This window comes from Osmerus mordax, chromosome 1 (genome assembly GCF_038355195.1).
Source record: "Osmerus mordax isolate fOsmMor3 chromosome 1, fOsmMor3.pri, whole genome shotgun sequence".
Taxonomy (NCBI): Eukaryota; Metazoa; Chordata; class Actinopteri; order Osmeriformes; family Osmeridae; genus Osmerus; species Osmerus mordax.
In genome coordinates this window covers 19709791-19736612 of record NC_090050.1, presented here as the reverse complement: position 1 = coordinate 19736612, position 26822 = coordinate 19709791, and the positions used below count along the sequence as shown (strand labels likewise).

The 26822-nt window shown below is 46.9% G+C and overlaps 1 protein-coding gene across 1 annotated transcript; it reads left to right on the top strand.

Moving 5' to 3' along the window:
- Window positions 1-26822, top strand: fgd5a (FYVE, RhoGEF and PH domain containing 5a). The gene is made up of 22 exons (XM_067243152.1): window positions 1-234; window positions 1876-2150; window positions 2256-4900; window positions 9497-9614; window positions 10675-10733; window positions 11101-11131; window positions 14056-14207; window positions 14478-14634; window positions 18253-18343; window positions 18616-18666; window positions 18858-18916; window positions 19637-19708; window positions 19910-19978; window positions 22434-22517; window positions 22617-22696; window positions 22957-23053; window positions 23176-23313; window positions 23507-23609; window positions 23762-23898; window positions 24330-24458; window positions 24937-25091; window positions 25274-26822. Exons 1-22 carry the CDS (start codon window positions 225-227, stop codon window positions 25308-25310), a joined length of 4749 nt encoding a protein of 1582 aa, XP_067099253.1. The 5' UTR covers window positions 1-224; the 3' UTR covers window positions 25311-26822.

Here is a 26822-nt window from a genome sequence, read left to right as displayed (position 1 = left end):
CAATGGACAAAAACCTGCTACATTGTAAGATAAATCGTGATCAAGTGATTATATCGGCAAAGACAAAGAGACAACTGGTGAAACGTAGAATTGAAACAATTCCAATATTTTCATCACCATGTATTCGAAATAAGTTTGACTTTACTCAACGTTTGGATGTACTGTGCTCACCCTCAGAAAATATGTGGATGGCAAACGGTTGCTATGGTGGATGATGTCCCAAGATGAACACAGGTGCGTAATTTTATCCTTGCATTTAATGCAATAATCAAGCAAGACAGCACCTTATTTACACCTTTTACTTCCTGTTGTTGTTTTAATATGGGCTTTTAGTGTCATAGATAAATTTAGCTTTCCTTTCTTCTTTCCCCTTTTCTTGCTTTCCTGCTTGCGTGTTATTCCAATAATGTTAGTTGAAAATATGAGGGAATATTGTAGCAATATACACTTTTTTACTTCATATGTCATCACAGTGAATAACGCACTTGTGCTCCTGCTTTGACTAGAAGATTGATCATTGATCAGACAGGTTTACTGTTTGATTTAGTCTTACATGACAGGTGTGAGTTATTATGTCAGACAGGGGATAAAACTGTACCTCAAAGTCAAGATGAACTGTGACGGTTGAAAGCAGTGATTAAATGCCCTGTAGTAAGTTGGTCAATTCCTACTGTTGCCTTATGGTCTATGTTGTGTTTGGGGTTTGTGGGCTGAAGTGGATAATAGAGTAATATTTGATTAATTCAAACTAGTCTCACCATAGTAACATTTAGTGTTATGTTTTTAAAGACTGAGATCACATCCTGTACGCTTGGCTCAGTCAAGGTCTTAGTGACTGTCTTTTCCTTTGTTTTTGTAACATTTGTTACAATCAAATTCTTGTTGCATAATTCATATCCTGTTGTTTGCTGAGCGACTGAACCCAGGTTTTCTCCTGGTTTTACTGTTTGACACACTGAAACATCTTTTTCAGCAAGACGTGCGTGTGTTTGTGGCAATTAATAAGAATCACATCATTTGTGTTATGAAAATGTGTTCTAGCAAGGTTAACTGAGGAGTAAGGGTGCGTTTTTTAAAGTTCTTTCCTTGTGAACTTCCTTTGTGGAGTCTTTTCAGAAGACTCTGCTGAAACAGTCACTGAAAGGAAAGTCACATCTTATATGAAAGTGAAGGGAGAGGAAGAGAAAGACATAAAGCCAGAAAGGAAGATGGAGACAATGAGAGAAAGAGATAAATGCTTTAAAGACTAAAGAGAGAAACAGAAAACAGTGAGAAAGAAAGATAGCCCAGAGTGCACACAGGGTTTAATAGGATGTGCGTCAGGGCAGGTACTAAATAACAGGAAGAGAATGCGAGTGTATACGTTGGGTTAAGTAAGGGTGTGTTTTACCTAAATACTTAAAAGTCAGTACTCTGGACAAAGTTATGTGTTATAAAAGCTGCATTGATGGAGAATTTGTTTCACACATACAGTTATTTAAATGCAAAACCCACCAGTCAAAATCACAGTATGTCCCTCTGTGCACAAGCCATTGTATTGAATTGCAATGCATGAAGTGTCAGTCATACTGCATGCTGCTTTGCATTTACATCCCAGTGTCCCAGTCAGGGAGATTTCGTTGTGCAACAGTATGTTGTTTTTCCTGCAGATAATGAGCCCTTCAATAGTCTGTATGTCATTGACTATAAGATAAATATATTTCCTCTACATTTGAAAATCAGTTAATTTATCCTTATTGGTTTTTTTGTGGTCAATTTTGTGTTAAAATGTACCATGGAACATATATCATAAACAGGAATTAAGTACATTCACTTAAATAACAGGGATTCAACCATGGCCTTTCACAGTTACAACTATCTTTCGTCTCTTTACAGATTACCAGAAACGAGTCCCTCAACCACAGATTCCCAATCATCTAACAATCAAGGTGGAATCAAAGCTGATGCCAAAGCCAGGTCCCTCTGGCCAGGGCCCCAAGCCCCCTGCTGCTCCCAAACCTGGATCCCTGTTTCTGTCAGATCCCCGTGTGGAGGAGGAGGAGCCATGTTCTCATCACAGCATGAGCAATGGAGATGTGAGCTCCTCAGAGGGGGACTCTGAGGAGCCTGGGGGTTCCTCCCCAGAACAGGAGCCAGGAGAGGGGGACTGTGTGGAGCCCGGGGGTTCCTCCCCAGAACAGGAGCAGAACAGGGAGGAACCCCCAGGCTCCTCAGAGTCCCCCTCTGAGGAGCCTGGGGCTTCCTCCCCAGAACAGGAGCCAGGAGAGGGGGACTGTGTGGAGCCTGGGGCTTCCTCCCCAGAACAGGAGCCAGGAGAGCCACAGGAGAACCCTGAAGTCAGACATGATGACAACGTCAGCTGCGAGGATACAATGGAGGAGGAGCAAAAAGAGAAGGAGGGAGAAGGAGAGGCACAAGAGGATGCTGCTGAAACAGACAGCGCAGGCTCTGTGAATGGTATTAATGCTACTTACGGAGCTGTTGCTGACACTACTGAAAGGGAGAACACTGGCGAAACAGAGGACTTGAAGCCACATGAGAGTGACAATGATGACACACTAGTGGAACACTCTGACACTCAAGACTGGGACAACACGTTGACCCAGACACTTCCAGAGTGCAAGGGGACCGGTGAGGAAGGGGAAGAAGAGAGGGGAGGAGAACAGGTTGAAGAACAGGTTAAAGAACAGGGATTTACCGAAGAGACCGAAATCATCGAGCAACCAACAGGAGACCCATGTGAAGGTCTAGTGCAAGAATACTCTTATCAGTTATCTCTCAGCCAACCAGAATCAGAGAGTAACAATTCTCTTGCGACTGATGACGCCGCCCCACATGGGGATTGTTTGCAGGATGAGGCTGAGGAGGCAGATTTCTCACAAGGCTCAAATGGCTGTTCGCTTCCGACAGTGTGTGAGGAGTATCCCTACGATGTGATTGGCCCTTCAGAGGATGCTGTTGACACATGTGACCCGGCGGAGACGGGTGACTCGGGCGTGTGGCAGCCAGAACGTGCCACAAAGGACCCCTCTGGGCGCTTCCGTTTCACTGCCAGCACAGAGGACGTGTTTGAGCCTTACTCCGTCATAGAGATGGTGCCTGCGGACACAGCCGGTACAGCTGACCCAGAGATGACTCCGGATGACAACTGCAACGATGACAAACCAAGCACTTCAGAGCAGCTGGCAACAGCAGGCACCTCGAATCAAGAACCGTACTATGTGTCATCAGATGATGTCGCAGAGCTAGAAGAAAAGCAGAAGCGGTTAGAGGGCGGTGACGTTCAGGAGGGCACTGAGCTCTCCGGCCAGTTCACAGAGGAAGCCAAAGACAGTGAGTCAGTGGATGAATACGCAGACATTGAGGATTCCCTCTGCCCAGAGGCACATGACTTCCAGCAGCTGGAGTATGTCTCATCAGAGGATTATGTGGAGATAGGAGATGATGACGAGGAGGCAGAGGACACAGAGAAAAAGCAGATCAGAGGGAAGACGGCGAGAGAGAGAACGGCCCAGCGAGAGCAGGCTCTCTCCAGTCAGAGGAACAGCTGCCAGCCTCGTCTCAGGCTGTGCAACATAACTGTGCCAACGGACCTGGACCTGGGCAGGACCCCTGAACTCACCAACAGGGTGGTCTTTGCCCACACCACTGAGGCCTTTGAGGAGGACATAGAGGAACTGGACTGCCATATTGTGCCTTACCTAGAGGACACCGATTCTGACAGCGAGGAACATATCTATGAGGAGGCAGGGTTTGACTCTGAAGGGGAGAACTTTGTCTCTTTCGACAGGAAGACCATAGTGACAAGGTCGCGGTCCTACTCGGGGAAGGTTCCGGGGTATGTTCCTGAGACGGTTCCCGAGGAGACGGGTACAGAGTACCAGAGCCATGACTACTGCACCGTGGCCTTAGACCAGAACGGAGAACCCCTGAGACGCCCAGAGCAGCCAGAGGTCAACAGACTGATTCCTTCTCTAAAACCTCGCCGCTTCCTCTTATACCCACGTTCCTACTCCGCAGAGGGACGTGAACTGTCATTGGCTGCTCACCTGGATGGTGATCAGTCCCTGAAGGAAGAGGGTAGGCTGAAGAGGAAAGATGACACTCTTTCTCTGCCCTGTGTCATAACTTCCTCTGGGAGTTTCTCTCAGCGCAGCCATCAGTCGTCCAGTGGTGTTTCCACACCAACCTCTCTTGTGGACATCCCACCACCATTCGAGCTGGCTTACATCACCAAGAGACCTATCACAAAGAGCTCCCCGTCCCTTCTCATCCAGCATGAAACCACCGGCAAGCCCGAGAAGAAAAAGTCCTCATTTAAACGCTTCTTGGCCCTGAAGTTCAGAAGAAAGACAGAGAAAAAAGGTTTCGGAGACGGGAGCATTCGTTCTTCGCGGTCCTCCTCTGAGTCCAGTCACCATGGTCCAGCCAGAGTCTTGGACCTGGACCGTAGGAGCACCAACAGTTCCCCCCAGCTCCAGTCCCGCATGGTGAAGCCCCAGCAGCGCCCTGACCAGCCCACCACCTTCCTCCTCTACAAAGACCCCCAGAGAAGGAAAGGAGATCTCAAGGGCTACGGCAGCAGGGGCGTGTCCAGGGTGGAATCTTTTGAGGACCGCTCGCGGCGCCCCCTCATGCCCCTCCCATTGACCAAGCCCCGCTCCATCTCTTTTCCCAGTGCTGACACGTCCGACTACGAGAACATCCCGGCCTTGAACTCTGACTATGAAAACATCCAGATCCCCCCAGGCAGGCCCACCCGAGCCCTGACTGTGACAGAGTTCTTTGAGGACCCCAATCGGATGGTGGCTCCCTCCAATGAGAATGACGGCTATGTGGATATGAACAGCTTCCCTGGGATCGACAGCAAATCCCAGTCGCCTGAGCAGGAGACTGAAAGGTACAGTACAGCACTGGGATGACATAAGGAACATTGGGGGAATCCTTTTGATATCAGTGCCTTTTAGTCAGATCGATCAATGTAACTATATAAAATTGTCTAGTGAGGATATCCAGGGATTAATAATTAGAGCTCCATGTACTCGCTTGATAGATTCTAGTGTGGAGAATACAGAAAACCACTCAGAACCACTCTCTTCATCATCAGTGGGCTTGTTTGTCCAGATCCTATCAGTTCAATAGCAATCTCAACCTCCAGACCATCTGATAGATAGTTTTAGCTGGGATGAACAGGGAGCACCTGGTTGAGTAGGATTCTCTTTTGTAGAGTGGAATATGTGCAGGATGAGCAGCCTGCTGTGCTGAGCATCGTTGGGTTTGGGAAGATGGACTATGCTTGTGGGAGAGCTTATCTCGCTTTTTCATTTTCTAGATTTGAAGGCAGCATCTGGTGCTGGCTCTCAGTGTGTGTCTGAGGGGATGCTAGAGCTGCCCAAGACTGAATAGCTCATAGAGCGCAGGTTTAGTCATAATGGAATAAGTAATTATGTTTTACAATTAAAAGTGTTAAAGTGTGTATATCGAGGGAGAGAAGGCTGAAAGAAAAATGTGCGTGTGTGTGTGTCTGTGAACGGGAGAAAAAGTTAAAGCAGTTGTGGTTTAATTGCTCTCCTGTACCCAACACTTGCAGTTAAGTTTAGGATCGCTTTTATTCAAGGAGGTTATCCAGGGCATTTCTCTTTCATGGGGCCCTAGAAGGTTGGTGAGAGGTAGGACAAGTTACTAAACAACCTGCCTGTACCTCTGTTAGGGCCAGCCCTCCCCACAGCCATCATTACACACCTCTGCTTGATGGCCTGTGTGTTGGTCACAGGGACAGGTCATTACTAGGAGCCTCCAGACAGCCTTTTCAGAGCAGTTCTGCTGAGATTGGCTTAGCTGCCATTTATTGTTATTTCCTGCAGAGCTGTTTATTACACACACATGTAGCCAAGACTTGTTACACAGTGCATGCAGTACTTTCAGTGTAAGTGTGTTTAGATTATATTATCTTACACTGATTGAAATTCATTGTTTAATACTAAATGTGAAGACTCTTGTTTTGTAAATAATGTTTTAAAGCAGGGCTTTAGGTTTACAGTTTAGCACACCTGATTCTAATAATTAGCTCTGGATAAGAGCGTCTGCTAAATGACTAAATGTAGCTGGTTGAAAGGCTGAATCAGGTTAGTTTAAACTGAAATTAAAATGAAAACCTACAGCATGACAGCTCCACAGGGTTGGAAAGCCTTGTGTTAAAGCGATCAAATAAATATATTTCCAGAGCAAAAACCAACAATCTGTTGTATCTTTAATTGTTGTCTCCTCTGCCGGCTTTTGTGTATCAGTGGAGACATCCCATGCCCTGATCTTGATCAAGGACCTCCTTAGTGCTGGTCTCCACATGAAAACAGTGTAGCCCAGGTTTGAATCTGGTTCACATCTCAGACAATAGTCTCTCAGTGCAGGCTTTTTTTCTCCTGGTCGATCTGGCTCATTGTGTAGCGAAGTTCTCAAACCTCAGACCACACTCACTGATCCAAGGAGGCCTATCTGTCCTGTTGCCTGGCCCAGCCTCACTTCTTTTGCATTCTCCCTGGAGATGCCTTGGTTGCCTGGCTGCTCGTTCTGCGTGTGTGTGTGTGTGTACGTGTCCCCCTCCTAAGCTCCTGCTGAACGGCTGACATTGCCACTGTCCTAGTCCACAGGGCTGATGATGGCAGTGATTTATTGAGAACACATTCAGCAGTCAACACTCTTCTCCGGCCTGCCCATTCAGAAGGGCTGTGCTGTCCTGCTGTCCTGGCCAGAGGAGCCCATAAGGACAGCGCTCTGCTGTGAGACACAGGAGGGATAATATGGACAAAAGCAAGGCAAACAGATACAGAGAAGTAAGATTGCTATTACACTCTACTATAAAGCCAACTCTGAATTCATTCTCTCACACTTGATTAATGAACAGCACTGTTTAAACACGGTTTCAGCATAGATTTTAGGCCAATAAAGAAACATTTTCTTTTGCAAGCATAATACAGAGGTTGGGTAAAGACATAGGCTACACAGTAATGATTTATGCAGGCCTATCCAAGGCAGTGATAATGAAAGCTCCATGCTAAAACAGGCTGCTAGCATATGAGACAGTGTGTGCTAGTGCAGTCTCAGTCTTTTCGGCAAAGCTGTGTTGGACCTACAACTGTACTGCCTACCTGGCAGTACAGTTGAACACAGCATTGTCAGTTAGGAAAGTCTGCTTGACGGCACTTTTTCAGAGATGTGTTCAGTGTTCTTTGTGACTTCTCCCTCTGCGGACCACTACCAGGCTACTGCTTTAATGTAGCTCTACTGGAATGTATTATCAACAGACCAAACCCACACAAAGGAGTGCTACTGTGCATGTTAAAGAATCCACTATCTTTTCAGTTGTTGTTTTCCGTTGGACAGTTTGCAACCCCTTTACAGCCCTACGGAGCGGCTTCTAACACTCTACATCTGTAGAAGCTGGAACGTTAGTGGTGGTCAGAGAGTCATCACAAGTGCATTGTTGAACTGGGCGGTGGCTGGGTGCTGGGTGCTGAGGCGAGGTGCCAGGCATGCAGGGTGTGCCGTGGCGGGGCAGCGTGCGGGTCTGCGAGGCCAGGCCTAGTGCCAGGCGCTCGGAGGTCGCTGCCAGGTCATCCCCTGGGAGGAAGCGTCCAGCCTAGGAGCTTCCACTCTGCTGTTTACAGGAAATGCAGGACAAGGGTGGAGAGGTGGCTGGGAGAGACAGGGATAGGAGGGGGGTCAGTAGGGTGGGGTGGAGGTTCCCAGACTCCCCTGTGACTGGAACAACAAAACAAGGTGTGGTGGTGTCAGGAATGTCAGGTCCCCTTCAGAATGGTGCTGTCGTCTTCACTTGGTAATGCGGCAATGTTAAGCCCTTTATCCAGTTAACATCCAGCTAACATTCAGCTAGCGTGACGGTTTAGCTCATTCAGCCTTATTATTACTGGCTTTATAATGAGGCGATGTTGTGGTTGTTGTTGCATAAAGACTAGGGCCTCCTTCATAATGACAGCCACAGTCAGGGCACCAGTTAGGCTAGATTCTTAGCATTCTGCTTCTTATACTTAGCACAACAGCCATGGGGCACACAAAGTCATCATCATAAAGAGCACAGAACAGTTTAAAACAGCTCTTACTCTCTAAAATCCCATCTGCATCCATATCTCCCACGTTGTGTTGGCTAATGAACCCATCTCAGCCATGCATGTTTTCCCATAATAGTGCCATTACAGGCACAAAAAGGCCATTTTGATTGTTCCTAATGGATGTTCTAATGCTAAAGATTTAGCTCAATTAAATTACATATTACGTCAACAAATTTACAAAGGTGGCCTAATGTACATTTATTTGTATCAGTTCATGCTATTCTTAATCTGACTTTTAAAAAGTCTAAAAGTAGGTTACACAGTCCTCTATTGCAATACATTTTCTTTTATTCTTTAATAATCTCGAACACAGACCTCACATATATTTGACCTTGCAATATAACAGTTAAAGAAAGCACAATTGGACGCAAATGCACTTCCAGTTATAGTTAAATTGTATTGCAATTTATAACCGCATTGAAATCTCAACGTGTCCAGGAGACACAGATTCATGACGATAAAGTGGTCGAAGACAAAGATCTGGTGGGCTGGATAAAGAGGGGTTTTCGTTCAATGTTAGTGAGACTGTTGAAGAACGCCCTCTTCAGTCTACTGTATCCCAGAGCTCAGAGGAGGAGAGAGAACCGAGGGAGGTCAGAGATGAGTAATGAATGGTAGATGCCCCCTCCTCCTCAGTCAGAGTAAGGTGTGTGTGCGCGTGTGTTTAGGTGTGTGTGTGTGTGGGTATGAGCCTCTAGTGTGGTCTGAGCCTCATGAAGGATGACTGTGTCTCAGTGAAGATGAAGTCCAGCTGGGAACTCTCTTAACCCCTGCTCCATAGGAGCTGAAGGAGCCCAGTCAGCTAATAGTCTTTCTCTACTCTGGGGGCTGGTCAAGTCATCAATACAACTAGCTCATTAGGATACTTCTTACCACCTGGTGTGAATGTCCACTTTAAAGTGGATGTCTTGGTGTGTGTGTGTGTGTGTATGTGCAATCCTCAAACTGCTTAAGTGACTGTGACTTTCTCTGGAGGCACCCTTCTCTACAGCTTTGGTTTCCATTACTATCCCTTACTGTGAACCTGTTCACTACAGGGGCCCATATGACACGCCTCCACTCATGCTCTTAATGTCCTTGCAATCTGCTCCTGGTCGTCCATGCTGCCATGCAGAGGACAGACCCGCACAGCACACATGGAGGAGGAGCGTCTCATTGAAGTGAGATAAAGAGAGACATATAGGAAGCCGTTCAAATACGTTCCAGTGCTGTACATGCTGGCTACATCCAGACGATGGTTCTTCTGAAGATACATATCTCTGGTTCTGCATAGTTATGCGGGTCTTTGTTCCACAGAGCCTTGATTATTCTATTACGGTCTCGGCTCTCCATTTGTTCTTATCTCTCTGTGTCTGTCCTTGTTGTTGCAGTGCCTATACAGAACCCTTCCCAGTGACTGCTGCTCCAGCAGGCCTGTCAGCTGACGAGGACCATGGACGCACCTCTGAAGAGGAGGAGGGGGGCTTGGAGCAGGGCTATGACAGACAGGTGAGGAGAACGTCACTCCAAGGCCATTGGGGGGGACGAATTACATTTTTTATGATAATTTCGGACAGCGTGCGTAGCGTAGAACATTTATATTTGTATTTTTATATCAATATATTGGGGGGGACATTCTTACCAGATTTGAATATTGGGGGGGATGTGTCCCCCCCAATATATATTACGATTACGGCCTTGCATCACACACAATACACAATCACCACTGTATACAACACTATGGGGTTCAACGGCTTGTTTACTGATACTAGAGAAAAAAAACACTTGTGAGTTGGTCTGCCTGAATTTGGAGGAGCCTTTTTCTAGAAGGATTCACAGACAAACATGTTTATATGGAACATATCACATGATGTATCCTCTCCAGTTCTGATCCCTGGTCCCTCCTTAGCACTAGTGAGCAACAGCCATTTTACAGCAGTCCAGAGATGGACTCCACCCTGTCTCTCTGCCACAATAATATCAGCCTGGCTCTGGCTATGTGACTCACTCTTCCTTGTTTTCTACTTCTTCAAAAGAAAAAACAATCTCAGGGAGAGAAATACTTGAGCCTGTCCCAAAAACTGTGTTCTGGATGAAAGTGTTTTGGTCGCATTCAAAGGAAATAAAGATTAACATGCTATTAGTGTTGTATTTGTAAATGGTTGTCCCGTTGGAAAAAACAACATTCACCAAAGTGAGACCAATGTCGGTAAATCCTTAACTGGCTTCATGTTATGTTAGGGTCTGAATGTTTAGTGGCTGCTGATTAGCCTCTAAATCAATGGGCACATTGTTGTTGCCCTGAACACAGCCACTCATACATAATGCATTTGAATTTAAAGTCATGTATTTGAGAAAGCTTTCACGTCTATGCTGTGCTCTAATGAAATAATCTGTCTTATTTTGACAGTGGAGAATAAAAAAAAAAAACGGAATTTGCTTTTCCTCAATCTCCTCAATGCAGCGTAGCTGTTGCTATTAATGTTCCACAGGAAGAAGTGCCCATAGAGAGCCTTTAAACATTAGCTCTGTTCATTCATCTCTTGCTTCTTTCACTCCTGTCACCCAGATTGATGGGCGATCCCGGGCCTTCTACATTGCCAAAGAGCTGGTAGACTCTGAGAGACAGTGAGTATCTTCTGTAATGTATTCACCACCATCTCTGCTTGACGGTGGGCTATTCTCTGTCTCTCACACACACTCTATTCCTCCCTCACAATCTGGTCTTTCTGTCGGTCTCTCTATTTTTCTCGCTCTCTTTCTCTGCTCTACATCACTGTCTTAGCTAATGCACAAGCCGCATCCATGGAAAACCTTACTGACAGTTAATTACACAGGTGTATTTTAAACGGTATCAGCACAGGTTCACAAGACAGTTGACTGTTGTTTTCAAATACTGTGCTGTTAATAACTTTTCAAGGAATAGCTGTGATGTTTCTTGAACATTTGAACAGATTTCCATTCTAAATGGAGTGTGTGCTGTTCTATTTTTCAGACATGTAAAAGCCCTCAAGCACCTTCAAGAGGTAAGACACCGGAACAAAAGATATTTCAATTTACATTACATTTTGAATCATATTAATTTAGCAAATGCTGTGATTTGCAAGGTAGAATTCAATGTAATAAGTGCATTTTATTATAGAAGGGATCCCTCTGCTTGGAAAAGCCCTTATGAATACAAGTACTGTATAGATTACAAAGCCCATTGATGACATCACCTCCTCCGGTGTGTCTGTTCTTAAGCCCTCCTGTCTACAACACCCCTCCCCCTTCCCACTCCCTCCTTTTATCAGTGTTGTTCCAGTGAAGTGGACTTCCTCGTTGTGACAACTCTGGCATGGTCAGCTGCGGGGTAGCCAGTCTGTTGATGATGAAGGGTACACACAGTAGACTGTAGTTGACAAGGCTTCACACATGCACTCAGGTCCATTGCTGCTACAGTACCTGACTGAGAACATTCCGGGAGAGGTCCATACTGTATACTATGCTCTGTGTCTTCATCGTATATAAATAGGCTATATAAGATCATATGTGCTAGAGAGTCAGGGCTGAGACATGGGGGGTTTGGACCGAGGGTTATACAGGTCTGAGGACCCAGAGGTGAGTGACTGAGTCCCTGAGGTCAACCATGCATCAAAACCAGCTGTCATCATCTGTTCCCATTATTCCTCATTTGCTGCCTGTCAAGGCCAGTGTCCAGGCCAGATCCCCAAAGAGCTAGGGATGAAAGATGGATTTTTCCCTGAGAAACACACAAAAAAAGGTTTCTAGATATGCCATAGCTGTTACCAATCAATTACATAACATTTTATTAACGAATAAGTCCATAGATCCTACACATTTTGGAGGGGCAACAGAAGATGGTATTTGTTGGTGTTGGTACACCGGTGCGTGGGTGCCTGGCTGGGTGTGTCCTGACAGGAGCGGACTGGGGGGCTCCATCAGTCAGACTGTACTGGATAACCTTGAGCAAGGTCATAACCTTAATTACTTATGTGTTCACACCATGATTTATGATTGGCTCATCTAAATATGAAAGTAGTAGGTTTGTGTAAATTGCCACCATTAAAAAGCTGAGTAATGCAAATACTATGCGTCCCTCAACTCTAATGATCCTATTTAATGTGTCACCACGATAATTATTCAAAAGTTTCCAGTGAAATAGTGTGGACGATTGACAGCCTCACAGTGCTCTGAGATCACCTCTTTTAACATTTTCATAGATTGCCATTTTTACATATTCCTTTGGTCACAGATTCTGAACACTTGCCATGTTTTGAGAGCAGCTGTTTAACCTTGATTTCTTACCGTTTCTCAATAGGCCTAATGTTATTATAGCAGGAAGGAATCCCTTATACCTACCCTTCAAGTGTGACATTCAAGATATTTTCATCACACTGTTGCATAATGCATATAGGTGCCGTACAGGTCCTTGTTATTCTCAAAGGTATAAGAGCAGCAGCCTAACCTATTGGGAATACAGAACATCCCTGAACAGAGGACACATGACTGACGTCTCTTCACCACACCTTTTCTGTGTGGTGAAGAGACGTCATCAGGCTGTATGAAGTTTGCTGTCCATGAGCAGAAACCCCCAGAATCCTAGACAGAGCTCTCTCCAAGGCTCACTCACACAAATATACACACGTACAGTGCACACACACAAATATAAGGGCACACACAGATATACACACACCCATACACACAGACAGGACACACAGCTAGGGGAAGGACCACCATCAGTGAGTGTAGGGAGAAAACATGCTGGCTATTGTTCCATTGTTTGATAGGGAATAACTAGAATACAAAGACACTCCAGAGCCTGCCCCCAAATGGGAAGTGAAGTTGTGTTTTCAGGGATTATTCTGTAAGGCTTCTCCAATAATAGGTTTTTCTGCGGTTGTACATGGTTGAGGTGCATTCAGTATGGTAGTATGTACACCTCAGTACTATTCCTCTGCACCTCTCATTAGACCCTTGACCTTCTGAGTATCCCCCTCCCTCTAGTTTGACCATCTTTAACTGGCTGTGCAACAGACTGGTTAGCATTCTCAATCAACCTGCCGGGTTTAATCCAACTCCAGTATAGATGAGCCTGGTTGAAAGCAGATGAGAGAATCTGAGGGTAAAGCTCCCCTGGTGGACTGAGGCTTTAGTGAGCTGTGTCTGGGCCTGGCCAGGACAGCAGCGTGTCCATCCCATGGGGGAGAGTCAGAGGAGCAGCTCTGATCCACGGCAGCAGTGATGAATGCTAACTCAGACACGATCGATAGCACATGATGAACGGGTGGCAGTAAAGCACACAGTGTCACCATATTATCTCGTTCACTCGGCGGAGCGTATGTCTCTGTTTGTCTTATGTCTGTGCCTTTCTCCAAACTGAAATTGATTAGGTCCAGACGGGCGTCCTTGTAGACACATTATGGCTTTGTACTAGCTACGCTCTGAGATATCAGACAGCTACACCCGGTCAGACAATAGATATTTGTTAAGAATTTTGACACATTCAATCAATTTTGGGGAGGTTTCTTCGGTTTTTCCAAGTCTTGGAGTAGATAAACAACATTTGTTAAGGGTATTCACGTCTATTGAAGGGCCATTATTCCTATGAAGTATTAACTCGTGTGGTCCCTACCTCAAAGTAGGCTGGTCTACGAGTGCTTTTATCAACACTGCAGCAGTGACCAGCAAGACACCATTATGCAACACAACACCTGGTATTCCTTTCAAGCCAAACACCCGTTTTCCTGAGTGTCTGGACCGAGCCCAAGAGGGAGGAGCCCTGAGGTGACGGTGGATTAGAGGGACAGGAAGGATGTTTAGGAGGACTGAACCAACCTTCCTTCCCTTTGTGATTTCCTCTCCCCTCCCTTCCCTACCTGCCTTACTCCCCAATCTCTCCCGTTCCCTCCATCTTGGCCCGTCTTCCCTTTCCCCTCTCCTTCTGCAGGACTTCAGGGAAGCCGTGAAGGCCGCAGTGGGGGACTATGGGGAGCCCGTGATGGGGGAGCACAGGCTGGGGGAGATACTGGGCATGCTCCCTGAGGTCTACACTCTTCACAGCAACATCCTCAACGAGCTGGAGGCTCGCATCAAACAATGGTGAAACACCGTATTACACAGACCTAGATCGCTCACAGGGCATGAAATTACACTTCTGTAAATCTACATACAGCTATAGGAAGCACAGGACTGACGTTTCAGCAAAAACTCCTCTGCTTGAAACATCATTGAGTAAAAGAATGTATGCTCTTTTCTATTTAGGACAAAGTTATATGTTTCTCCAACCACCCTATGAAATTATTTTCACTGAAATTGATCATAAATTATTGCATCATAGAAACTTGAATTCTGCCCTTTGCCCTTCTCTAGGGAGGAGAGTCAGAGGGTTGTTGATGTCATCTTGTCACGTCGAGAGGACTTTGCTGTGTTTTCGGACTACATATCTGAGTATGACCGCAGCATGTCTCTGCTGGAGGAGAGCTGCAGGCTGTGCCCTGCCTTTGCTGCCGTCACCAAGCAGTACGAGGTAAGATGCCACAACTACACCACAAACCTGAAGGCTCACAGAAAGAAAGTGAGGTCTGTGTAAATAACTTGTAGGACGATGTTGAATGCGGACAGGAACTTTTACATCCACTATCCAGCTGATTCAACATATAGAATCAAAGACTAACCGTTTTATAATAGTAATTATAAAAAAAGAGTTTTTATAATTACATTTGCCAAACTACGATGAGACAGATTCAGGAATTGACGCACTTGCTTGTTTCATGCAGGTTATCTTTGGTCATTTTGAGTACATTTCACAATATCTCGTCTTGTGGAAGGATCTAACGAAGACTTTATTTAGACAGGGTTTTCTTCTTGTATTGTCCATGCGGGTGAGGATGTGTCACTCAGATTCCACAGGGAGTTACTGTCCTTTCCTACCCATCTCTATCCTGCTCACCTACAGAACTGACCTTTTCACTGCCTCATGTTCTATAGCTCTCAAATACCCGAAACTGATTTATTTATTTTGTTCGACACTTTATCCTAGCCATCACCTGTGAGAGTGTAAATAAGGATTTGTTGGAAAACTGCAACTCCCATGTTGAGGAAAACATGAATGATTCCCCTAATGATGACAACAGGGTATATTATAAATAGCAGGTAGTAACTACAGGATATTAACAGCCAGATAATTCACTGGAGATCTAGCCATCATCATTATTTCCATTCAGGCTTCTGCTGTCGTAGAATTGATTCAGTGTTTAGGAACGAGATATCTCTCTCTGGTCTCCAGGTCACCTTGATAAGAACATTTCTCGAGTTATCCTTTATTTATGAATTAAAGAATTGCCAGTATCATTTGCTTGTGTAAAGCAGACTGTATCTAACGGGCTGATATCTACAGTAGTTGTCTATCTTAGCTTTTAATTAATTCAGTTGTTAATGTGCGCAGGATTCATTAGCCTGGGCTGTGTGGTGTAGCTGGTATGTTGCCCAGGACGCTTCCCCAGTACTGTGACCCAGACCACCCACAGATATGGAAAACCTACATATGGATGAAACAGGGGTGCTGAGCTATATTTTAATTCGCCATGATCGCTGATACGCATTTCTATACCGATAAGAAACGCAGCCTGACAAGGAACCAACTGTCTGGGGTCATGAATATTCAGCAGCAGCTGCCCTCACCAGAGATACTGGGGCTCCAACATGGTCAATGTATACCAGAGAAGGAATTCAGGTGTGGGCATAAGATATTTAAAATCCTATTTCATTTTGTATTGTCACAATAGGCTCAGTTTGACATTGAATTCTGCCCCCCCTCTCGCTGCCATATGAGATTGTGCTTCTGACAGAGTCCAGAGCTCTGTGGTGGTGGTATTGGGGTGTGTGTGATGGAAGTGGTGTGCTGTGAGGAAGCTGCCATTGGGCTGTGTGTGTTTCTGACCCTGCTGTGATGAGGGAGACCAGGGGGCTCTGGACGTGCCCTGGTGACCAGAGGTCAGCGCCTCAGTGCTGGGAAAGAAAAACAGTCATTCATCTGTAAATGTCAGGTTACCAGATCAATTCAAAGAGGGGTAGCCATTTGTGTGATCTTTTGAGTGAGTTGCTACCAACCTCTATCCATCTCTCTCTTTAACCTTTCTCTCCGATTCTCTCTCTCTCTTTTACTCTTTCTTTCTCTACCCTCTCTCTCTCTCTCTCTCTCTCTCTCTCTCTCTCTCTCTCTCTCTCTCTCTCTCTCTCTCTCTCTCTCTCTCTCTCTCTCTCTCTCTCTGCAGTGTGAGAGTAGAATGGTTACTGTTAAGCGCTCTAAGTGCCGGTCCACAGTGTAGCAGTGTGTAATCTCATTGTGGATGTGGTGATGACAGTGATGAAGTAGCTCAGGACCGTGATCAGATCACTGTAGGACCTTTACCGGATTACAGCCCCTCCTCCCTCAGCTGCCCGTTGGTTATGTTCTGACTATAAACACTGGCCAATGGTACGTGTGTGAGTGTGTATGTGTACTTGTGTGCATGTGTGTGTTGCCATACGCACACACAATATGTGTGAATGCTGATGTGATGCATTCTGCTTTGGCATATTTCTGCTTTAGTAAACGAGATCATACAACAAGTAACTTCTTTCCCCACAAGAGTACGAGGAAAACTTGTTTGTGGAATGCAGCAGGTGGCCAGAGAGAGATAAAGAGAGAGCGATGGAGTGGGATCATAGTAAAGGCAGCGGGGCAATGAGGCAGACAGACGCTAATTAGAGAGGCCGCCTCCTTTACAACCCTCCAATTAGATCAGAGTGTGCAGAAGCCAAAACCAGCAGGCCATGACAGAGATGGAGAAGTGTGTGTGTAGGTGTGTGTGTTTGTGTGTGTGTGTGTGTTTGTGTGCGTGTGTTTGCTGTCACTTTTCTAGCACGTACAGAGACATCCTCCTCCTTGGCTCCATCACCCAAACAACCTGAAGCTAATTATCATCTCTGGCTCGCCACCAGGGCCACTTCCTCTGAGCAAGTGTCAATTAGATTGCAGCATCCAAGTGACACTCCAGGAAAGGCTGTCAGTAAGACGATTTAATGGCCGTTTCTTTATTGGAGCAAATAACCACAGGCGTCCTACTTGATGGAGGCATAGAGAGAGAGAAAGTACATTACAGCACAAGGTACAGACAGGAGAAAGGCCAGCTCCTTCACCATGGGCAGAAAAGGATGGGACGGGAATAAGAGAGAGAGACGTTTGTGAGACAGTTTAGGGAGGCTGATGAGTGCGCTGGGTAGTTCACACCGTGGAAGTCTGGTTGCAATTTGAGCTCTATCTTGACCCTCCCTCTGTCAGGAGTGAGTTCTGATAATGAAGACAAAGGCTGCAGCGTCCAGGGCCTGCTCCTCCCTGTTACACGGTCATCAGTTTGAACGGGATTTTCCCTTCAGCCTAGTGTGTGTGTGTGTGTGTGTGTGTGTGTGTGTGTGTGTGTGTGTGTGTGTGTGTGTGGTGTGTGTGGGTGTGTGTAGGTGTGTGTAGGTGTGTGTAGGTGTGTGTAGGTGTGTGTAGGTGTGTGTAGGTGTGTGTAGGTGTGTGTGGGTGCGTGTAGGTGTGTGTGGGTGTGTGTGGGTGCGTGTGGGTGCTTGTAGGTGCGTTTCTCCCAGTGTAAAGGAGAAGCCACTGCTCTCTCTGCAGGGCTCCCTCCCTGCCTCTCTAATGAAGGATGGGTCCCTGCAGGATAAGGAAACTCCTCAGGGCTGCTGTGTGTGTCTGCTTTCCTCCACCACTCAGCTCTGAGCCCTCTGTGGGAATGAATACCTGTCACAGACAATTAGACCCTGATTGGTTTTGTAGATATCTTATATTGTACCGTTCTCTCCTCTTTCACCTCACGAACGATCTCTTTAGGGAGAAGAAAAGAGATTGTTCTGGTTTTGTGTGGTGAGGACACGTGTGTAGGTCAGACGGGGTGGTAGAACGTTCTGGCAAGGTTATTTCAACAATGCCTTTTTCATCAGTGATCTCTCCCAGCCAAACAGAGGTGACCCGATAGAGAGTAGTGTGCTTGCTATTTGTGTTGTTGTGCTGCTTGTGTTGTTGTGCTGCTTGTGTTGTTGTACTGCGTGCTGTGTTGTGCGTAGGTGTGATGATGTGTGTGTGTGTGTGTGTGTGCAGGCACAGGGCCCTGACGGAGCTGCAGTCCCACTGAAACACCAGCTGCTGCAGGTTATTGTGAGAGTGCTCCAGTACCGCATGCTGCTCACAGGTACACACACAAACACACACACACACAAACACACACACATACATACACACACACATACATACACAGGTTGCTGGGGCAAAGAAAAGAATAGATTAGTAATGGAGGGGAAAACGTTGTAGCCACAACTGAGAAGGATCTAGGGATGATCCCAAATGTTGTCCCAAATGCAAACACAATGGCCCAAAATTCGGTGTCGTTCCACACATTACCCACTCATTTATCCCTTACAGATGTCATTTAAACTAAAATGTCCTGTTCTGTCTTTGCTTTAGATTACCTAAACAACCTCTCCCCAGATTCAAAAGAATACGAAGACACACAAGGTATGTTTATCTGTGCGAACATCCTTCAGCAGTGTGGATGTTGTGACGGTTCCCCCCCAGCATCCCCGCGCACACACTGGGAAGCTCCCCCACAGCACCAGAAGGCCCTACGCCCAGACAGGCAGCCAGTGAGGACAGAACACCGAACGGTGACTCACATGAACCCTTTCTATCCCTGCTCTGTGCTTCAGCTGCCCTGGTGGTCGTTTCGGAGGTAGCTGACCAGGCCAATGACAACCTCAAGCAGGGGGTAGGTCTTCTTTTTGTGTGCCTGGATGTGCATGTGAGTATACTGTTCAGACTAAATCCTTGGTAGCCCCTTGCTGATGTTACCAGGGAGACCCTGTACTTTAGATGTTCCAAGTGCACATCCTTTTTCTGGGTGACACACCGTTCTGTCTCTCTGCTGTCACTGGGCTCGGCTGCCTATTGATTTATGCAAGGACGAGAAAAGATGGCGTCATCAAAAGGTCCCAGGTGCATCGTAACAAAGGGTGCAGTGTGAGGGAGGGCTGACACACTCCCGCACACAGATCCTCCTCTGAGTCGCTGTCACGCCGCATCCTTCTCGCACAGACACCCACTCAGCTCAGTCACAGATAGCCCCACACTATCACCCTCCTCCCCTCTCACTCCTCCCCCTCTCTCTCGCTCTCTCTCTCTCTGCATCTCGTGCTCATTAACACCTCCTCCCCCACTGATCCCGCTCACTGTCTCGTGACTCCTCCGGCTATCTCACCCTCGCACTCCCTCCCTCCCCCACACACTCGCAAGCACACTGTCTCATAAGTGGGCCCCCACACACACTCACAGGCAAACACTGGATCCCTCTATCTCCCCAGCTCCCTTTCAGTTTCCAGCCACACATCCTTTCCGCCTCCCACCTTCTCATTCACAAACAAACAAGGACAGTTGAATCCTCGCTCTCCCATTCTCCCTGTCCCTCACTGGAAAAATGTGTTTCTCTCAGGAGAACTTGCTGCGGCTGGTCCACATAGAGTTCAGTGTCCGAGGCAAGCGAGACCTCCTCCAGCCAGGCAGGGTGAGTGCCGCCTGCATCAGTCTGGACAGTGTTACTCAGCTTCACTATCATAACACAACATCATAACACAACATACGCAGAGAAAATGCTATCACACCACCAATACCCTGGCTGGGATCGGGCCCCTGGACCCCGCAGGCCAAATGTACAGTGTGCCTTCTCGCTCACTTACTATATGTGTGTGTGTGTGTGTGTGTGCAGGTGTTTGTCAAGGAAGGCACTCTCATGAAAGTATCCAGGAAGAGCCGGCAGCCCAGACACCTGTTCCTGGTAAGTATCGTGTGTTTTCTATCTAACCACACAGGACAAGTACAAACTCTGCAGTTATGTTTCATTTGCATTGTGCGGTGATTCTGTTGACGAATGACTTGCAGGTGGGGCAGGGAAAGACAGGGGAGGTAACAGGAGACAGGGCCACAGGGTGGAGTGGGGTAGGCTTAGACAGACATGGGAGGTTGAGGGGCAGATAGTGGAGACTGGGGGGCAAGGCCACAGGGCCTCCCTCTCTCAGGGCTTGTTTTCCAGGGCTCCACTTCCTCACAGGATGTTTGGTGTGGGTCACTGGATGCTGGCTTCCTGTGTAGGGAGTGAACTGACAGGATTGTGAAGGCCAGACACCCTCTAGAGCCAGAGGAGGAGGAGGAATAACCAAGGCTCGCACATGTAGATAAAGCAGGGACGGATAGTTTGGTGTTGATGTTGACATACTATTTGATTCAGCATTGTTTGTTATTATTGTAACAACAGCGTATTTCATTCCTTCATACCTTTCTTTGCATTCACTTGTGTAGCACCCTATATCTTCAGGCAGACAGGGTCAGGCGTCATTTAAGGGCCTTTATGAAAAGTGTTTTTAAATAGAGATGATCAGTCATCGAGACATAGCTCCAACACTGAGACACCAGTATACTCCACCATCAGAGCACTGTCATGGCAACCAGTGGAAGGTCTCAGAAAGCCCAAGAGACGGGATGAGTAAGAGGAAGGATTACAGAGAGATGGGAGACAGAGGGGGAGCTGTCAAAAGAGGGAAGAGCGACAGGTGAAGGGTTTAAGGGGGTCATGGGGATGAAAGAGGGGTATGAAGAGGACAGGTGTGGTACAAGCTTGGTCAATCTGGCAATGACTGTAAAAGTGGTTGGTAAAGTAATTCCTGCATTTTCTAGGATCTTCCTAGGGACCAATATGTAAGGCCTTACTCTGTGTGTGTGTGTGTGTGTGTGTGTGTGTGTGTCTGTGTGTGTGTCTGTGTGGGTGTGTGAGCATGTGTGTGTGAGAGACAGAGAGAGAGAGAGTAAATAACTGGGAGAGAGAGGCCGGGTGGAGCAGGTTCACAGAAGAAGCAGTATGGTCACAGTCACGGTCTCAGTATGTTTGTGTTGTTGTTGTTGAGTTGTTGTTCTTGTTGCATAGTCAATGCCTCCGGCCAGCCACCCAGCCAGTCTCTCACACAGCTGAGAGCAGGAAGGAGGCCTGGGAGACAGGGCTGGAAGGAGGGGAGGTGGACAGGGCTGGGAGGAGGGGAGGTAGACAGGGCTGGGAGGAGGGGAGGTGGACAGGGCTGGGAGGAGGGGAGGTGGACAGGGCTGGGAGGAGGGGAGGTGGACAGGGCTGGGAGGAGGGGAGGTGGACAGGGCTGGGAGGAGGGGAGGTGGACAGGGCTGGGAGGAGGGGAGGTGGACAGGGCTGGGAAGACGGCTGATAGGAGGGCTGATAGGAGGGCTGGGTGGAGGGGAGGTAAGAGGGCTGGGAGGAGGGCTGATAGGAGGGCTGGGTGGAGGGCTGGGAGGAGGGCTGGGAGGAGGGGAGGTAAGAGGGCTGGGAGGAGGGCTGGGAGGAGGGCTGGGTAGAGGGCTGGGAGGAGGGCTGGGAGGAGGGGAGGTAAGAGGGCTGGGAGGAGGGCTGATAGGAGGGCTGGGTGGAGGGCTGGGAGGAGGGCTTGGAGGAGGGCTGGGGGACAGAGCTGGGAGGAGGGCTGGGAGACAGGGCTGGGGTTCAGGGCTGAATGAAGGGCTAGTGGACAGGGCTAGTGGACAGGGCTAGTGGACAGGGCTCGTGGACAGGGCTAGTGGACAGGGCTAGTGGACAGGGCTAGTGGACAGGGCTAGTGGACAGGGCTAGTGGACAGGGCTCGTGGACAGGGCTAGTGGACAGGGCTAGTGGACAGGGCTAGTGGACAGGGCTAGTGGACAGGGCTAGTGGACAGGGCTATTGGAGTGGACAGACATTTGGGAAGGAGAGGGCGGAGAATTCCTGGATGCAGCCTTATGGCCCACGGATGTTTAGACCACACCTGATGTGTGAGCAATGATGTCACCCCTTTTGTCTCCTTCTAAATAAGGCAGCTGGAAACACAATGGCCTGAAGCATGTTCTTCAATACTTTGTGTGTGATAAGCAAACAAACCTTGGCTTTTATCATGCAGGCTTTGTTGTGTACTAACATTGGAATTGGTGGCTGCAGGATTAAGCTGAGAGGTGTAAATGGTGTGAAAGGAAACAGACTATCCAGACTAACGAACGTGTGACTCACAAGCGAAGCAGAACTTGGACAAGCTCACGCTGCCTCCTGGTGGCAGTAGAGGGTTGTAAAGCCATGTTAGTCAGAAACTCTGCCATTAAAATCCCCCTCCGTCACTGTTTACTATACCTGAAGTAAATGGTATGGATACAACTTAATCCCACCATAACATTTTTTACCTCTCTATTTCTCTGTCTCCCATCAGATGAATGACATGATGCTGTACACCTACCCCCAGCAAGATGGGAAATACAGGCTGAAAAACACCCTCTCTCTGTCTGGGATGAAAGTGAGTTGACCTTTGACCCCAGAAGTATGGTCTGGCCCCTGGCTCTTTGGGTCAGTGTGCAGTTTGTTGACGGGTCGTGTGCTTGTCCTTTACCTCCAGGTCAGCAAGCCGGCCATAGACAACGTGCTGAACGGCCTGAGGATCGAGGTGTCTGACATCACTATCACGCTGTCAGCTAGGTGAGGGAGTGGGCTTCCCAGTAGAGCCAGGTCCTCGTGCACAGGCTCCAGGACTGGACCGGTGTCTTGGTGTCTAGGAACACACTTTCGCTCCCTATGTTGTTATGGAGTTGCTAGCAATCAAGGCTCTCAAGCACACAAACCAGTCTCATAAGCCCTGTGTTTTAGGGATGTGGCTAGCTAATGTTGTCCTCTGCTCTCTCCTGTAGGGAGGTGGCGTAAATAAATGTAATATTCTGTGTATGTGTGTGTGTGTGTAGCTCATGTGGAGAGAGGGAAGACTGGTTCCACACACTGAGCCGGGCCATAGCGGACCACGCCGCAGGACTCTGCACCTTCGGAGGCCCCTGCAGCGAGGTAAACATTCTCCCTCCTAACGCAACACTACTTTGCTACCCCGGTGTCAAGTCCAAATACAGATCTATGTGTTTTCAAGCAGTAAGAAGTTTTAGTTGTAACATTGCTGTGTGTTCATCCAGGCCCGAGAGAAGTTGTGGATGGCCCTGGGAGAGGCAGCTCCAGTCATGGTGTCAGTGTCTCACGTGATGATGTGTATGAACTGCACCTCTGACTTCAGCCTCACCCTCCGACGCCACCACTGCAACGCCTGCGGCAAGGTCAAAAACTCAGGCTACTGCCTACGCATCCTGTTGGTTATAATGTTCCTGGTTATCATGGTGTTGGGTATTATTTAGGTTATATTTCTGGTTGTTATATTGTTCATTGTTATGTTGCTGGTTCTCAAGTTGATCCTATGTACGCTTCTGTATGGCTTTGCACTAACGCCCTCCTCTACGCTTTTTCACACAGGTTGTGTGTCGTGCCTGCTCCAGGAACAGGTACCCTCTGAAGTATCTCAAGGACAGAATGTCCAAAGTGTGTGACCACTGCTATGACGAGCTGAGGAAAAGAGGTACAGTGGACCTGTAACACACCACCTTCACCTCACTGAATATAGGAATTGCAAAGAATATTTTCTTACTTGTTTGTTTTGTAAAGCTTTCTTTCACCATGTCATACTAATGTTATCTGCGTGTGTTTGTGTGTGTGTGTGCCTGTGTGTAGGTGGCAGCGTGTCAGGGGCGTGTGGTGACTCCAGCCCTCGCTCCCACAGGGCCAGCCGGCCCCTGTCCACAGTCTTCCAGACCCTCCAGACCCCCAGCCTGTGGAGGAGCAGGAAGAACAGCTCCCCTCTCAGCCAGGTCTGGAGGTCTGGGGCCGTTGCAGCCTAGACTGGCCTCACATGGAGCACTCTTTGTTTTAAGAGCCTGCGCAATAGACTAGAATAGAATGCTTCATTTATCGAAGCGGTGCCTCTCAAATCAAAGGGAACACCAATAAAAGGCCCGACATGAGAGAATGTTACTCACAGTCTTTTATGGAACGGGTTGATCTCAGAGTGTGTGAAGCCGGCAACAGATTTACTTTATAGTTATGAAAACAAAAATGTTTGTGTCCAAGACCCATAGTCTGCCCACGGCATTAGCTAACCGCTCTCTCTCTCTCTGCCTGTACATTCTCCTTTATGTCACTCCACCAATGTGCCAGTGTATATATGTACTTTGTCCAGTACAGTGCTGGACCACTGCCAGTGACCTCCTCTCCTGACAGTGACCTCTGACCTGTGTTGCAGGTGGTGTTGGGGGCCGAGGGCTCCACCATGAGCGGCATCCTGCAGCGCCGCAAGAAGAGCAAGAGGAAATGGAAGAGATTGTGGTTCCTCCTCAAAGACAAGGTGCTCTACACCTTCACAGCACGCGAGGTGAGGGGGCACTGAGTCTCCCACACCAGCCCCAAACACACACACACATACAAACACACACACATACAAACACGCACACATACAAACACACACGCACACACATACAAACACACACACATACAAACACACACACATACAAACACATACGCACACATACAAACACGCACACACATACAAACACAAACACATACAAACACACATATGCACACACACATGCACACACACATACAAACACACAAAAGCCCCTATGCACAGACCTCATGTGGAGAATTTCTTTGCTCTCTCACTTTCATTCTTTTTGCATGATCTGCTTGAACCATGTTTTGTATAATATTGAAGATCATGGACAACTCAAGTGTGCATCCGTTCATTGACATGAGTCAATGACCTAAATTGGAGTATTCCTGTTTGTATTCCTGAGTGTTAGGTTTAGCTAAAGATCCACCCACCCCCTCTCACCCTCTCTCGCTGCCCTCAGGACAAGGTGGCATCAGAGAGTCTTCCTCTGCAAGGCTTCACAGTGAAGCTGTCAGAGCAACCAGAGGGAGAGCAGAGCAGCAACGTGTTTCACCTCTACCACAAGAAGACCCTCTACTACACCTTCAGAGCAGAGGACGAGCATGCAGCGCGCAGGTCAGCTTGGAACACACACTGCCTTCTACACACACACACTGCCTTCGACCCACACACACACACAACAACACAGAAACACACGTCAGGGACTCAAATTACCGTTCAAGTAAATAGCAGTCAACCTAACTTCAAATACACCAGGCTTTTTGGATAAAAAACATGTTGTTTTCTCTTTTCGGCAGGTGGGTCAACGCCATCGAAGAGGCCACAGTTTTATAGCACCTGCTTTCCCTGCTCTGCCCCACTTCAACACTGCCCCAGCCTTCCCACAGAGCAGCGCACTGTCACTTCTGTTCATCTTTCCTGGATTCATAAACTCCCACTCTGTGAGAATGCCTCAGTGGAAAATAGGATCTGTAGCCATGCTGCCACCTAGTGGAGAAGGGGACCCTCTGCATGGAGTAGTGCACCCACTCCTGGCCAATCACCAAAATCAAAGAGGCCACAAAGGAACACAAGCCTGTCGTTTTCTCTTCAGATCATAAAAGGCGCAAAGCTGCTAGTTAAAAAGAGACTGCATGCCTCCACTCCTGTTCCTCCATCCTAAAACCAACTGACAGCGTGACGTGTGTTTGTGCCGTTTCTGAGGAACTATTTCCCAGCACCGGCGTGCACTCAGTACACAACCATCCCTTTTCTACTGTTGAATCTCCATCTATAAATCGCCTTCATTTTAAAAATGAGACAACTGTCCATTAATCTTGCTATGGATTTGATGTACTTTTTTGATGCAAAAATTAAGAAAGAAATTATGTTCCAAATCAGTATTTACAAGTTGTGAAAGTATTTACAAGAGAAAGAATAGTTTGTTGCCATTTTAGCATATGTTATGACATATTATATGTTGAGTATATATATTGTGTAGGCCTAATATTCAATATGTTTAAGTGAGGTATATGAGATTGTTGTACAGAAATGTTCTTATATGTTATATGTTTCCAGCAAGAGACCTTACTTCTTACTGATAACGGTTTATCACAGTAAATCATCCACCCACATGCAAAAACAATGACAGTATGATCCTGAACAACTGTTCATCAGAAACGTATTTGAAAACTGTTTCTCAAATGTTTTAATAGTTTTTAAAGTTTCATTTCAGATATATTTTAGAGCATTGTTTGATTTCACCCAAAAACATTTACTTTAAGTGTGTAATATCATAATTCAGGTGGATTCAGAACCATTAATGAATGACAAATCCATGTTCTTTAAACAAGCACTTAAGAAATGGTTCCATTTTATAACCATTACAATTTCTGCTGTCAAAATACAGTATGCATGACAAATTGCATGTCATTATTGAATAAAGATTCAGATTTCATGTGACATCCTTGTGAGATAAGCTATGATGTCATATATAGTAAAATTACCAAAATCAGGATTTGCATCAATCAAGGGAAATTCCCAGCAGTATCAGTGACAGTGTGCCTTCCTCTAAACGTTTACCCTTCACACTTGAAGACATCAAAACAAAAGGCTATCCAACCTGCTAGGCCACATTTTAACTCTGGCCGAAATGCAGGTAGTCCTTACTTAGACACTATCACATGCTGTAAATCATCACATTGTACTGTTCATACTGCCTTAGGCTGATCAGTTTTGCTTTTATTAGTGTGTTTATGAGTTATACCTACAGTGTTATGGATTGTACCTCTTAATGGCCTTGCATATTGTGCATTGTAAATGTTGATGTAGATACATACTGAAAATAAACTTATCTAAACAACATAA

What these genes read in the sequence shown, in the direction of transcription:
- fgd5a (XM_067243152.1), top strand. An exon ending in CCGTCACCAAGCAGTACGAG is followed by an intron (nt 14,635 to 18,252) that starts GTAAGATGCCAC and finishes GTGTGTGTGCAG; the next exon opens with GCACAGGGCCCTGACGGAGC. An exon ending in ACACCTTCACAGCACGCGAG is followed by an intron (nt 24,459 to 24,936) that starts GTGAGGGGGCAC and finishes CGCTGCCCTCAG; the next exon opens with GACAAGGTGGCATCAGAGAG.